The 13,596-nt window shown below is 35.5% G+C and overlaps 1 protein-coding gene across 1 annotated transcript in view; it reads right to left on the bottom strand.

Moving 5' to 3' along the window:
* Positions 1-13,596, bottom strand: part of CPLANE1 (ciliogenesis and planar polarity effector complex subunit 1) — a gene marked incomplete at its 5' end in the record, with an annotated part of 123,074 nt that overhangs the window by 76,234 nt on the left and 33,244 nt on the right. The window contains 9 exons of the mRNA XM_082650872.1: positions 986-1,065; positions 2,048-2,136; positions 2,653-2,819; positions 3,431-3,579; positions 8,512-9,421; positions 10,820-11,120; positions 12,776-12,884; positions 13,001-13,159; positions 13,279-13,388. Of these exons, the coding sequence (XP_082506998.1) occupies positions 986-1,065; positions 2,048-2,136; positions 2,653-2,819; positions 3,431-3,579; positions 8,512-9,421; positions 10,820-11,120; positions 12,776-12,884; positions 13,001-13,159; positions 13,279-13,388 (2,074 nt within the window). The remainder of the gene's footprint in view (positions 1-985; positions 1,066-2,047; positions 2,137-2,652; positions 2,820-3,430; positions 3,580-8,511; positions 9,422-10,819; positions 11,121-12,775; positions 12,885-13,000; positions 13,160-13,278; positions 13,389-13,596) is intronic.

The following is a 13,596-nucleotide window of genomic DNA, read 5'->3' on the forward strand; positions in this document are numbered from 1 at the left end:
AGCAGACACTTTGCTCAGGAACACTACAGAGACCATTATCACATCTGAAACTGTAATGACTAGCTTTTTATTAATAGAAATATCTATATTACTTGTAAAGGCACAGGACATTAAACATATTTTTTTGTTAATTATCCACAGAAGACCCCAACAAAAAAGAAGAGAAAGAAAATCTAATTATGTTGCCTCTCTTATCTGAGGTAATTCTAAAATTCTAAAACATCAAAAATTCTAAAAATTAAGAAATCATGCCCAAACTGCAACAAATGAAAACTGCCTGCAGCTATCCTTGAAGCAATAATAAGCTAGCGGGCTTCCCTGGTGGCACGGTGGTTGGGAGTCCGCCTGCCAATGCAGGGGACACGGGTTCGTGCCCCGGTCCGGGAAGATCCCACATGCCGCGGAGCGGCTGGGCCCGTGAGCCATGGCCGCTGAGCCTGCGCGTCCGGAGCCTGTGCTCCGCAACGGGAGAGGCCACAACAGTGAGAGGCCCGCGTACCACACACACACACACACACACACACACAAAATAATAAGCTAGCAAGCAGAGTATGTGTCCATCAAAGCCCTATGGACAGAGTGTGCAGTAATCATACCATAACACTGAAAGATTATACATATATGACTCATAATGATTCTTTACTTGACCCATGAAAAGTGGAATTAGTATGGAAAGGGAGTACCCTAATTAGCAGCTGAATAACTCTGGTATATTCATAGCTATATTTTACTTTAAGGTTGATAGTGACAGGAGAACAAAAAGCATTTTAGACATCATTATTTATTTCACTCTACCAAGATTTAGAAGTATAGAATTTACTAAAAATCATCACTACCATTACTATTAAATTGAGGTTACAATTTCACTAGGAACACAGTATCACCATAAAATATATATTGTCAATGATGAGGAAAACAAAAAACCCTCTTCATCAAGTGAATCCCAGATGAGCTCTGAAAGCTTTCCATACTTTTTCCCCCTTACCCTTTCTGTTCAGTTGATTTTTCCTCCACACATGTCTCTAACAGTTCTTCCCTTGGACACTGAACCTCTCCTGTGGAATGCTGTTAAAATTAATAGTACCCAAAAAGAAAATAGGTGAAACAAACAGGTATTACTGTCTTAGGTATCTTGAGTTTCACGTTAGCCATTTGCCTGGAATAAAAACAGTCTAAAAGCAAGTGCGAAACCAAACATTAAAATGTACTCCCAGTCCTGCTCTGACTAGACCTTTATGTTGTGATGCCTTTGGCCCATCACCCTGAGCCACTGAGCATATTAAACTACAAAGACAAATAATGTCACTAGAAATCATTTACAATGTATTTACAATGTATTTGTAAATTAAATTACACACACTACACATTACACATCACTACATAAGTAAATACAACTGACCTTTGAACAACACTGGTCTGAACTAAGGGGGTGCACTTATATGCAGATTTTTTCAGTAAATACACTACACCATCTGGGGTTGGTTGAATCCGCGCCAGGTCCTGGAACCAATCCTCCATGAATACTAAGGGATGAATGGATGAGGATTTTTGACTGCATGGGGGTCAAAGCCCCTAACTGCCATGTTGTTCAAGGGCCAACTGTACGCTGTGAAAACAACTAGAATATCAGAAAAAAAAAAAAACATCCTTCTTAAAGTAATTGTTTCAATAATTAGAGATGTCTGTGTTCTACCTGGAAATCCAGAGTATAGGGTTTTGAGAAAAGAAGTAATACATAAAAGTGCATGTATGTGTAAAAACTGCACATTACTGCTGAATTATACATTCTGAATGTGGAACACTTGCATCACTCTTGATTACATTAATTTATTACAGCAGTTTATGAAATTAACATTTCATTGCCTGAAATTATTAGACATATAACTAATTATAGAATTTCAGTGAAAGAAAAATGCTACATGGCTACCCTCTACAATCCACAGTACACTTTTAAGAGAGAATAGCCTTGGTTGGATATATTGAAAAAAACACTATACTGTTACCATAGCATAATTTAAGTAACTTTATCCACTACTTATAGACTTACTTCTTCTAAATGCTGTGGTAAAGTCTGCATCTGCATGTAAGACGCAATACTGGGACTTTTAACAATTCCAACAGATTCTTTGGCATCCTCTACACGGAAACAAGAAGGAAGAGAAAACTGACCTTTTGAAAAATAATCAATTTTCTTTTTAGAATGTTCAGAAATATTATAGGAAACAATATAATGGCAGAAACATTTTCTATCCTCCTTACAAAAATATCTTTAAACACCTAGAGACAACCCCTCTTCATCAAGTGAATCACAGGTGAGCCTTGAGAGGCCTCATATCAGTGTGTATAACTCCATATAAAGCTCTGAGAGTTTCTGTTTTAAAGAAGACTGCCAAGGAAAGGTTCATAAAATTGGTTCACAGCAATGAGGAGACCCATAATAATTACACAGCAAGGCAAAAGGCCTCAAAATTGTATATTCAGGTTATAAGTTAATATGCTTAACGTTTCATAAATATTAAATACTCTTTAAATATTTGGCTTTAGGCTATTATAAACATGCTAATTTAGATGTAAGACTAAGTTATCTCAGATAATCATTCACCAATATCAAATTAGTAAGGTCAACCAAAAAGATTAGCTAAATGAACTGACCTTCATAGTCTGATGGGTATATATCCATTTCCTCCTGTGCAAATGTTTCTACTTCTAAAAGATCCTCCTCAATATCTACAAACACTTTTTCAGTATCATCAGTGACAGAAATAATTTCATCATTGGTTCCTTTTATTTCGGGATTTTTTACTTCAGTTGGCATTCTACTGACAAAAATTAAGCAGCTAAAATTATAACTCATTCTTGGGAACAAAGAGCTTGCTTTCAATTGATTCAGTTTATTGAAAAAGAACAAACTAAGCTTTCGTATTTATAAAGTTTGTTTTTTAACCATGTATGGCAAATACCAGAAGCTTAACAAAAGGTTGTTCAATAAGTAATTGAATGTCCCATTTTTATTTACTCAAAGGATTAGAATAATTTCGACTTTTCTAAATTTGCCGTTCTCACAAAGGAATCTTCCTGCTACCAAGGCTTCAGCTTTAGTATTCAAAGATACATTACTTGTAGTATTACTTAATATGGAAAAATGGATGAGATGATTAGTTCAACTTCCTCTGACACAGGAAATCAATGAACATAATAAAGGGATCTCTTGGGATGAATTAGCTCCTCTCTTACAAGATATAAGCTAGACCAACACGTAAAGAAACAAAATTTGTAATGAATTGTTAAAGTACTTCAGAAAGCACTTGCTTACTGCTTCTCTAGTTCAAAGAAATGCTCATTTCTTTAACCTTCAAGGGTTCAATTCTCCTTTAAGCCCAAACACCATCAAACAAGGTATTTGAAAAGGAAGGTATAATCAGCAACTTACTTCAAGATACTTTGACAAGATTCATTCTGATCATTTCCTTCCTCACTCCCACCTTGAGTGGATACTGCAACAGAACAACCAGCATCTGTTTTATAATCACTCTCTATATTGGGTCCATTCTGAGGCTCAGGGTAATTATTCTCTAGCACCTAAAACAAACCATTTATAGTACTTAATATTCATTACTGAATCCCTTACTTTTCATTATATTTTTAGATTATTAATACTTTCTACAGAACTTCTCCTGATTAAGTCTCTTATTCATTTACCAAGTATTTACTGCATTTCTAATACTCAATATTTGATGCTGAAGCAATGACTGTCTTTATTCCACCTAGAAAAAATAAGCTTGACTACCTAAAGAGTATTCAAAAGAAATCAGCCTTACAAACTTGAAAGGTATATCACCAGTGTTTTCAGGCCACAGAACAATAGCAATAAAAATGTAAAGTTGCTTTCATTTCACTCTCTTTACAGTTATAAAGACATTTAGTAATTATTTCAAAATGACATAGTGGGCAAAAATATATGCAGCTAAAAATACAAGGGATGTACCTCTTTTGTTTTACTTAGAAATTTAGGTATGCATCACCTAGAAACACTTAAAAATTTCCATGACAACAAATATCACAGTATCTTCTAAACTACCTTACAATAACAGAAACTGATCTAAAAAAAAGGAAAAAAAAAACACAAAAAGAAAACATAAAACAACAAAATTTCTTCAACCCAGAATAAACTAGTTTAAAATGAAGGCAATTCAAAATAGAATAAACGAAGAATTAAAAAGTGTGGAGGGGTGTTGACCAAGATGGCAACACAGGAGGCTCCTGAATTCTCCTCCTCTCACAGACACACTGAATGTACAACTACACACAGAAAATTACCACTGAAAGAAATCCAGAAACTCACTGAGTGACTCCTACACATCAGGGGAATAAGAAAACACATGTTGAAACAGGCAGTTAAGGCTGAAACACAATCTGACCCTAAACCCCAACCCTGGAACAGCGCCCTACAAGCAGGAGGGAACTTCTAACTTCCAGCTTCTAAAAAGCAAAGGGTTTCGACCCTACATTTAGTGCCCAGACTTTTAAGACTCCTACTTGAGAATCAGGCCCCCAAAACACCTAGCTCTGAGAGCCAAAGAATCTTGTATCCATGAAACCACAAAACTATAGCAAACAAAGATGCAGTTATTAACAAGTGTGTGAGCACTCCACTGCAGCTATCCCCACAGGGCTTAGCACAGAGGGGCAGGCAAAAACAGCCATCTCCCAGTCTTCCCCTGGAATAAGTCCATCTGCATACTTTGTAAGCTGCTGCCTGGGGATCCCGTGCCTGGCTCCAGCCCTCCCCAGACACCAGGAAAGCCAAAGGACACCTCCTCTATCTTCTCTATCTAGCCTGCTCCAAGTCATCAGTACCTCCCTAGAAGGAGCCTGTACACGCATATGTTGCCCCAGTTTTTGCAGCTGCTGACTGAGGGGGAGGTCCCTGGACCACCTGCCTCTGATAGCCAGTACGGCTTGTATTCACAAGTCCTACAGGACTGTAGCAAACAAAGAAGCAGTTCTTAATGGGTGCAGGAATACCCACAATGGCTATACACATGGGCCCAGACCACAGGGAGCAGGCAAAAATACCCATCTCCCGGTTACTCCCCAAGAAGGGCTTAACTACATACTTTGCCACATGCTGTCTGAGGGTCTGGCTTCCAATCAGCCTGCATCTGGTGCTAAATGTGATCTACCCCTTTGGGACACTGACAGGTCTTCGCATAACCTCAATTACTAGGAATCACGAAGAACAAAGGAGGCTTAGATAATCACAAAGGTTTCAGAGACAACCAAAAGCTCAAGCCAAGCTAACTGATGAGGTTCATCTCCTACATAAGACCACTCTGTTCAGACTGGACAATGTGGCTATTTTACCTAATGCTCAGAAACCAACAAAGAGACTCAAAGAAAATAAAGAAACAGAGGAATATGTTCCAAACAAATGAATAAGATAAATCTCCAGAAACAGATCTTAATGAAAGAGATAAGTGATTTACCTGATAGAGATCTAAAATAACAATCACTGAGATGAGGCCAACAATGCATGAACAAAGTGACACTTTCAAGGAAGAGACAGAAAATACAAAAAAAGTACAAAACGTAAATTAGAACTGAAGAACACAATAGCTGAACTGAAAAAGTCACTGAAGGGATTCAGTAACAGACTAAATCAAGCAGAAAAAAGGAGCAGAGAACTCAAAAATAGGGCAGTGGAATCAAAGAAGCAAGAAGGAAGAAGATTAAAAGAGTGCAGATAACTTAAGGGACCAATATATGCATTACAGAGGTTCCAGAAAGAGAGAAAGGGGCAAAAAGCTTATTCAAAGAAATAATGGCTGAAAACTACTGAAACCTGGGTAAGTAAACAGACATCCGATCCAGAAAGCCCAGAAAGTTCAAAATAACATAAATTCAAAGAAACCTACACCAAGAGACAAGAGTTAAAAACAAGGAGAGAATCTTAAAAGCAGCAAAAGAAAAACAATTTGTTACATATAGAGGAACCCCTATAATGTTATCAGTAGATTTTTCAGCAGAAATTCTGTAGTCCAGAAGGGAATGGCATGATATATTAAAAGTGCTGAAAGAAAATAACTGCCAACCAAGAATACTCTACCCAGCAAAGTTGTCCTTCAGAATTGAAGGAAAGATAGTTTTCCAGACAAGCAAAAGCTGAAGGAGTTCATGACCACTAAACCAGCCTTACAAGAAAAGTTAAAAAGAGTTCTTCAAGGTGAAACAAATAGATGCTAATTAGTAGCAGAAAAACATACGAAAGTATAAAACTCATTGGTAAAGGTAAATATATAGTTAAATTCAGAATACTCTAGTGTTGTAATGGTGGTGGGTTAAACACTCATAACTCTATTATGAAGAATAAATCACAAAAGTATTAAAGATAACTATAACTACAATAATTTATTAATGGATATACAATGTAAAAAGATATAAATTGTTACATCAAAAATATAAAATGCAGGGAGGGGGTAGTGTAATAAATATGCAGAGCTTTTGTATGCATTCGAAGCTAAGTTATCAGCTTAAAACAGACTATTACGAATATAACTTGTTTCAGTATAAGCCTCATGGTAACCACAAAGCAAAAGCCTATAGTAAACAAGTGAACAAAAAACCCACAAAAGATTTTTTAAAAGGAATCCAAGCATACCTCTACAGAAAATATTCAAATCTCAAAGAATAGAGCAAAAGAGGAAGAGGGAGTTCCCTGGTGGCCTAGTGGTTAGGATTTGCATTGTCACTGCTGTGGCCTGCATTCAATCTTTGGGTGGGAAAGAAACTGAGATCCTGTAAGCCATGTGGCATGGCCAAAAACAAACAAAAAAAAAAACAGCAAGAGAGGAAGAAAAGAACAAAGGAAATACAAAACAACCAGAAAACAATTAACAAAATGGCAGTATTAAGCCCATACATATCCATACATATCTATAATTGATTTAAAGGTAAATGGACTAAATTCTCCAATCAGAAGACATGGAGTAGTTGAATGGATTAAAAAAAGACCCAACTGTATACTGCCTACAAGAGACTCGCTTCAGCTTTAAAGACACACACATACTGAAAGTGAAGAGATGGAAAAGTATTCCATGCAAGCAGAAACCAAAGGAAAACAGGGGTAGCTATATTTAGACAAAACGAACTTTAAGCCAAAGACTATAACAACAAAGAAGCTCATTATATAATGATAAAGGGGCCAATTCATCAAGAATATATAACATCAATTAATATTTATGTAGCCAACATAGAAGCCAACACAAAAATTAACTCAAAATGGATTAAAGACTTGAAAGTAAGACCTGAAACTATAAAGCTCCTAGAAGAAAAGACAGGCAGTTAAAGCTCCTTGATGATGATTTTTTGGATTTGACACCAAAAGCAAAGGAAACAAAAGCAAATTTGAATTATACCTCAATAAAACTGAAAAAAAAAGAACAAATTTAGGTACTATTGGAATTCTCCAAATATTAAAAAAAAAGTCCATGTCCCAACTACTTTACCATATAGAAATTTGTTTTCCAAGAAATTCACCTCCATCTTTTTCTGGAGTACAACAGCAAGTACTCAATCAAAAGATATTTATGAAAAAAATACTTGCCTTGCAAACAGTTAGGTTGAAAGAGCAGCCTTTTACTTGTCACTGGGTAGAGAAAAGAAAGAATAGCCCAGGCTTCCCTGGTGGCACAGTGGTTGAAAGTCTGCTGATGCAGGGGACACGGGTTTGTGCCCTGGTCTGGGAGGATCCCACATGCCGCGGAGCGGCTGGGCCCGTGAGCCATGGCCGCTGAGCCTGCGCGTCCGGAGCCTGTGCTCCGCAACGGGAGAGGCCACAACAGTGAGAGGCCCGCGTACCGCAAAAAAAAAAAAAAGAAAGAATAGCCCATAAGCATTAATTTCTCTACTGATATCCATCTGCCTTTCTAGGTTTGGTCCTCCAACCTCATCTGCCAGATAGTATAAGAATAGATGATCCCCTAATACATACAATGAGATAGCAGTAATAAAAACTGGACAGCTGCCTAGTTCTTCCTCATCTGAACAAAACCCTAAAACTTTAAAAAGAAATAACAGAAATGTAATACCACTTGTAATATCACTTAAAATTATCTCCTTTTTCTTCCTCTTTTTTTTTTTTTTTTTTATTTTGGCCACGCCACGCAGCTTGCAGGATATATCAGTTTCCCAACCAGGGACTGAACCCGGGCCACGGCAGTGAAAGCACCAAATCCTAACCACTAGACCACCAGAGAACTCTCTCTTCTTCCTTTTTATAAACACATATGAAACCTCAAAACCTCACAGCCTCTCTGAAAGCACTTTAACCCTAATTTATCATTTTTAAGAATTAAAGGAACCACTTTAAAAAATTAGGTGATACAGGTTATAATCAGCATTGTCATTAACTTTGTTACTTAGTGATTCTTTATTATATCAGGAAATATAAATATAGCTTTAATCTAAAATGAGAATTCTCATTTGTATGTAATTAACAATTCAAGTATTTACCTTAATAATGGCATTTTTTGCCTTATATGTAGCAAAATAGGGTTGTTTCAAAAGCCACAATGATGTAAGAATGGCAGCTGTAGAGGTCTTTACACGAATGACGGGACTGTACTCACAGGATGACGCAGTGAAACCAAAATCACAGAGCAGTCTTCTATCAGACCATCTTATCATCCATTCCAACAGCCTTCTTATACTGCCAAATGTGTTATTTAGTGCTAGAGGAAGATCTTCTCGAGGGTTAATATCATTGCGTTGAATTGCTTTGAAAATACATCTTTTAGTTTCAACAGACTTGGGAGTGTAAAAACTATGGTTTGACCATCTCTGTATTAAAGTTTTCTCTGCGTTGTCATCTTGTATTCTGTAAAATGACTTCTGTTTTAAACCAAACAACCCACTCTTCCCTTCATTTTTACTGACTTCATTCAAAGGGTTCTCTAAAAAAGGCCTGATCCCTTGATTAACCAGTACAGAAGCTGAAAGTGTCTGGTTTTCTGATTTTTCATACTCATACGACTCAGGAGCAACAACAAAGCAAGAGCCAGCTCTAAATACATTCTGGCTTTTGGTTTTGCCCTGACGTCGTTTTAATGTTGTATGTACATCAAAAAGTAAAGAATTAAGTTCATGTTCTCTAAGATGTCCAGAAAAGCTAGTTAGAAATGGAATGCCAGCATCCTTGGAACCAAGTAGGTCTCTTTCAAGAACATAACTCAAGAAGAGTTCAAGGAATTTAATATATTCATCATCGTCACGTTCAAATTCCCAAACACCTATTACAGGAAGTGCATTTTGTAACAACTTTTCATGATCTTCTTTTCTTTTAGGGTTTTCCTTCTGATTACATATTTTCTTTTTTCCATTGGGCTCACCACTCAATGTTAATTCCATGTGATTTGGGGCATTTCTATAGCAAAATAAAATTTAAAAAGATCATTTAATCACTAAAAATGATCTTTTAATCATTTAATCACTAAAAGTGATCTTAGCATTTAATCACTAAAAATGATCTTAGCATTGACAATAAAAATTCTCTCTGCTGGTTAAGTCATATCTCTTGTTTTTTGATGCCTTGATAACCTATCTTTCAATTAAGGGGCAAAGATCTCTAAGTATTCACTCGAGCTGAACATTCTGAGTCCAAAAAATATAACAGATTAATATCAAAAGGGAAATTTTATGTTAAAAAAGATTAAAATGTGTTCACAGAAATTTCACTATTAAAAAAAAACATGACTTTTTCTGGGGAAAAAAAAAAGGTCCTCTAACAGGTCAGAATTTAGAAATACTATACAAAGTCAATAAAAAATCACAAGCCACCAATACACATCACAGTTTACAGTTTTCTGTTTCTCTCTTGCATCTACCCCTTTCAGCTTCCCTGTATGACATGCAAGAAGCAGGACTGCCCTCAGGATTCTTTACCACACAAAAGTTGGGTATTTTTCTAAACACTTTCTGCTGCTATTAACCTGTTGGGCAGGCACCTAACTACCAGCCATAATTACTTTTAAATCTGTTTCCTTTCAACATGGTTCTTAGGGCAGAACACAGATCCTTAGTTCCCTCAATAAAAGAAAGCTTCCAGTTAGGCACCTGGGCTGAAGCCGCCATGTCTCTTCCTATTAAGAATACAAAATAAGCAGTCTCCAAGGTATTCCTGTGCTAACACTGAATTTGTTTGGTGAAACAAGCACATCATTTATGATACTACCAGATACAGTTTAAGCAGATGTTTGAAGTAGATGATATTATTTCACTTAAGCAAGATTATGGTTGATTATATAGTCTTTCAGTCATGAGAAGGATAAACTGCATTGTAGATATTGAATTATAAAGAAAAAAATCTGCTTAAGTCAAAGTAACAGAGGTTTAACTGATAAGCAAGAATTTCTCAACAATTTACAGACAAGCTTTAAAGATGAATATGCAAAAAGAAAAAAAAAGATGAATTTGCAAATTCCTTCCCTGGAAACTCCAAAAATAATATAGCTAACCAAATAATCCTGAACTATTTAAGTCTAAGATAGCTGAAAGAACTAAAAGTCCTCCAGTGAACTCTAGAATTTCATCTACTCATTTTATTTTATACCTTCAGGTGGCAAAATTATTTTGTATCTCAGTAATATTTTAAATGGATTTTCAACAGTCTCATCTTACACTCCTAACATTCTTGTGGGTATGGAGGGTGGTAATAATACAATCAGTGAGGTTACTGGAAATAAAAATCAGTTGCATGAAAATACTGAACGTACTTTGTTCCCAAAGGAAGTGAATGCTTTCTATTACAAGATCTCAATTGTACCTTTGAGACAAATGTATCCTACTTTTTTCTCCAGCCAACAAAGCTTCTGAGAAAGTATCAGCTGTATCTGCATCACTGTGGACCACAGAATTCCCTGGTTCTGTGAGTGTGCTCCTGCTCAAACTAGTTCCCAAGGAAAACTTGTCAAAACCTAGAACCTCAGCCGGTTTTTCTTCTTCAGTTGGTTCCCATATATTCATCTCAAAAGAACCTATATTTCTCTGCACACGTTTCAGAGCTTTCACCCTCACTTTATGGATAGAATGCATGATAACAGACATCATTTCCTGAGTTTGGGGACCTAGAAAGAAAAGAACAAAAGGCCTTAAAGTTCATTAAAATGTTTCAACTCAAGACATAAGGGGACGCAATTCTGGTCCCCCCTGGGAACATGAAATCTAACTGATGGCTAAGGCTTAGTTCTACAATCTTACAGATCATGCTTTTTTTCAATATCTGTTAGAAAGGTATGGTCCATATTTTTAAGGTAGAACAGGAGAAGCTAGAAAAGGTCCATTAAAGAACAATAAAAGTGACTCCATAAAAAAGTATGCCCTGGAAAACAAAAAATTTAGAAGCAATTTAACTGGTTCAAAAATCTGATAATTAGAGAAAGAATCACTAACATTCTTCTCACTCCCACAGAGTGGCACACAAGAGAAAATAAGTATAATTTTAGCCAAAGAAACAAAAACACCTTTCTGACTTCAAGTAACAGAAAACAATAGAAAGGGAGGTTTTTCAAGACTGCCTGCATAAAAATTTTTAAGTATCATTAATACATAAACATGACATTTTAGAGATTTCAAAAAAGTCTGAAAAAATATAAATACAATGTAAGTACATTAATGCAATAATGTACATCATAGGATATTACTAGACTTAAATAACTATAGTTCTAAAACAGAGAGTAATCTGAATTCTTTAAAAATTTCTACATTATGAATACCTCATTTCATTGTACTTCACAGATATTGCATTTTTTACAAATTGCAATATCTGTGAAGGTTTGGGGCAACCTTCAAGCAAGTCTACTGGTGCCATTTTTCCAGCAGCATTTGCTCACTTCATGTCTCTGTGTCACATATTGCTAATTCTCACAGCATTTCAACTTTTTCATTATTATGAGATTTGTTTTGTGGACCTGTGATCAGTGATCTTTAATGCTACTACTGCAAAAAGATTATGACTTGCTTATGATTATGACTCAGATAATGGTTAGCATTTTTTAGCAATAAAGTACTTTTTAAATTAAGGTATATACATTGCCTTTTTTTAGAGCACACTTAATAGACTATAGTATACTGCAAACATAACTTTTATATGCACTAGGAAACCAAAAAATTCATATGACTTGCATTACTGCATTATTCACTTTATTATGGTGGTCTGGAACCAAACCTGAAATATCTCCAAGGTATGCCTGTGCTTAATGCCATTGAACTGTACACTTAAAAATGGTAAATTTTATATTATATTTTACCACAATAAAAAAAAATTTTCACAAGGTCATCTTGAATGCATAGCATAAAATAAGGAGCATAAATAACCATAAAAGGAGAATACTAGTTTTCAATAAAATATCTGATTATACAAAGTACTATATATTCATTTTATATATTTTATCTTTTTTAATCCTCTTTCAATACATATTCATAAAGAAGTATTAATATACTCATTTTACAAATAAGGAAAAGAGGCTCAGAGATACGGAGCAACTTGCCTATGGTCACACAGTTACTAACTGACAGAGCCATGACATGAAGTCAGCTTTGTCTGGTTCCAAAGCAACAGAATTGGTGCTTCCGTAATGGGGAAGTGCTTCTGACTTCTCATACTCCTATCTCCAAAGAGAAATGCATAAAAACATAAGCACTAGAAAATAAATGCTTTCAAAACAAAATGAGAATCTTCAGCAATTTATCTATCAGATATCTAAGAAATGACAAATAATACCTTTCACAACATAGTGTCTGAGTCTCTGTTGAAGAGAGTGATATTTTTCTCTTACAGGAACCCTTATGTCCTCAGGATTGGGAAACGCTTTCACAAAAATTTCTGCTACCTTCAGAAAAATTTAAAAATGAGTTTTATGAGCATCATTCTTAATTATAAATAAAATTAAAATTCTTTAAAGTCTCTGATTCTGATTTAGTTTATTTTCACCTACATTTACATTACCTCTCTGATTGGTGGCAGTTCTCCAATGAGGCTCAAAATTAGATCCTGAATAAGTTCTTCAATATTGGAAAACCGAGAGAACGGTAGCATTCTACAAGCCCATTCCACTGCACTGAGACAGTGCTCAACCATACAAGAATCAAACTTCACTTCGAGGTCCTAAATGGATATTGAAAAATATCATTTCCTTTTCACTTTAGACAGATAGACTAGATTCTTCGATCAAGCAATTATTTCCCAAGTAATATTTATTTTTCTTATTCCTGTGTAATTGATACCTTTTTTCCCTCCACATTTTCCCTTGCCTTCTGATATTGCCTGCAACTATAGGATAACTTATCACGGACATGCAGCATCCAACACAAAGCACAAAGTTCTCTGAAGCAACCTAAATCAGGAATGGAAATATGAAAGAAGACTGTATGAGTATATACATTAATATTATAACAACTGTTGGTTTTTTTTTCCCAAAATAAATGTCTTTATACTGTTGATTACAAAAGAAACATGCTCATACTCAATACTTTATATAAAAGTTGTGGAGATCCTTACAGAATTTTTACACATATTATTCCAGAATATTTCATACATGTCAT

Source organism: Grampus griseus, assembly GCF_964374135.1.
Source record: "Grampus griseus genome assembly, chromosome: 3".
Lineage (NCBI taxonomy): Eukaryota > Metazoa > Chordata > Mammalia > Artiodactyla > Delphinidae > Grampus > Grampus griseus.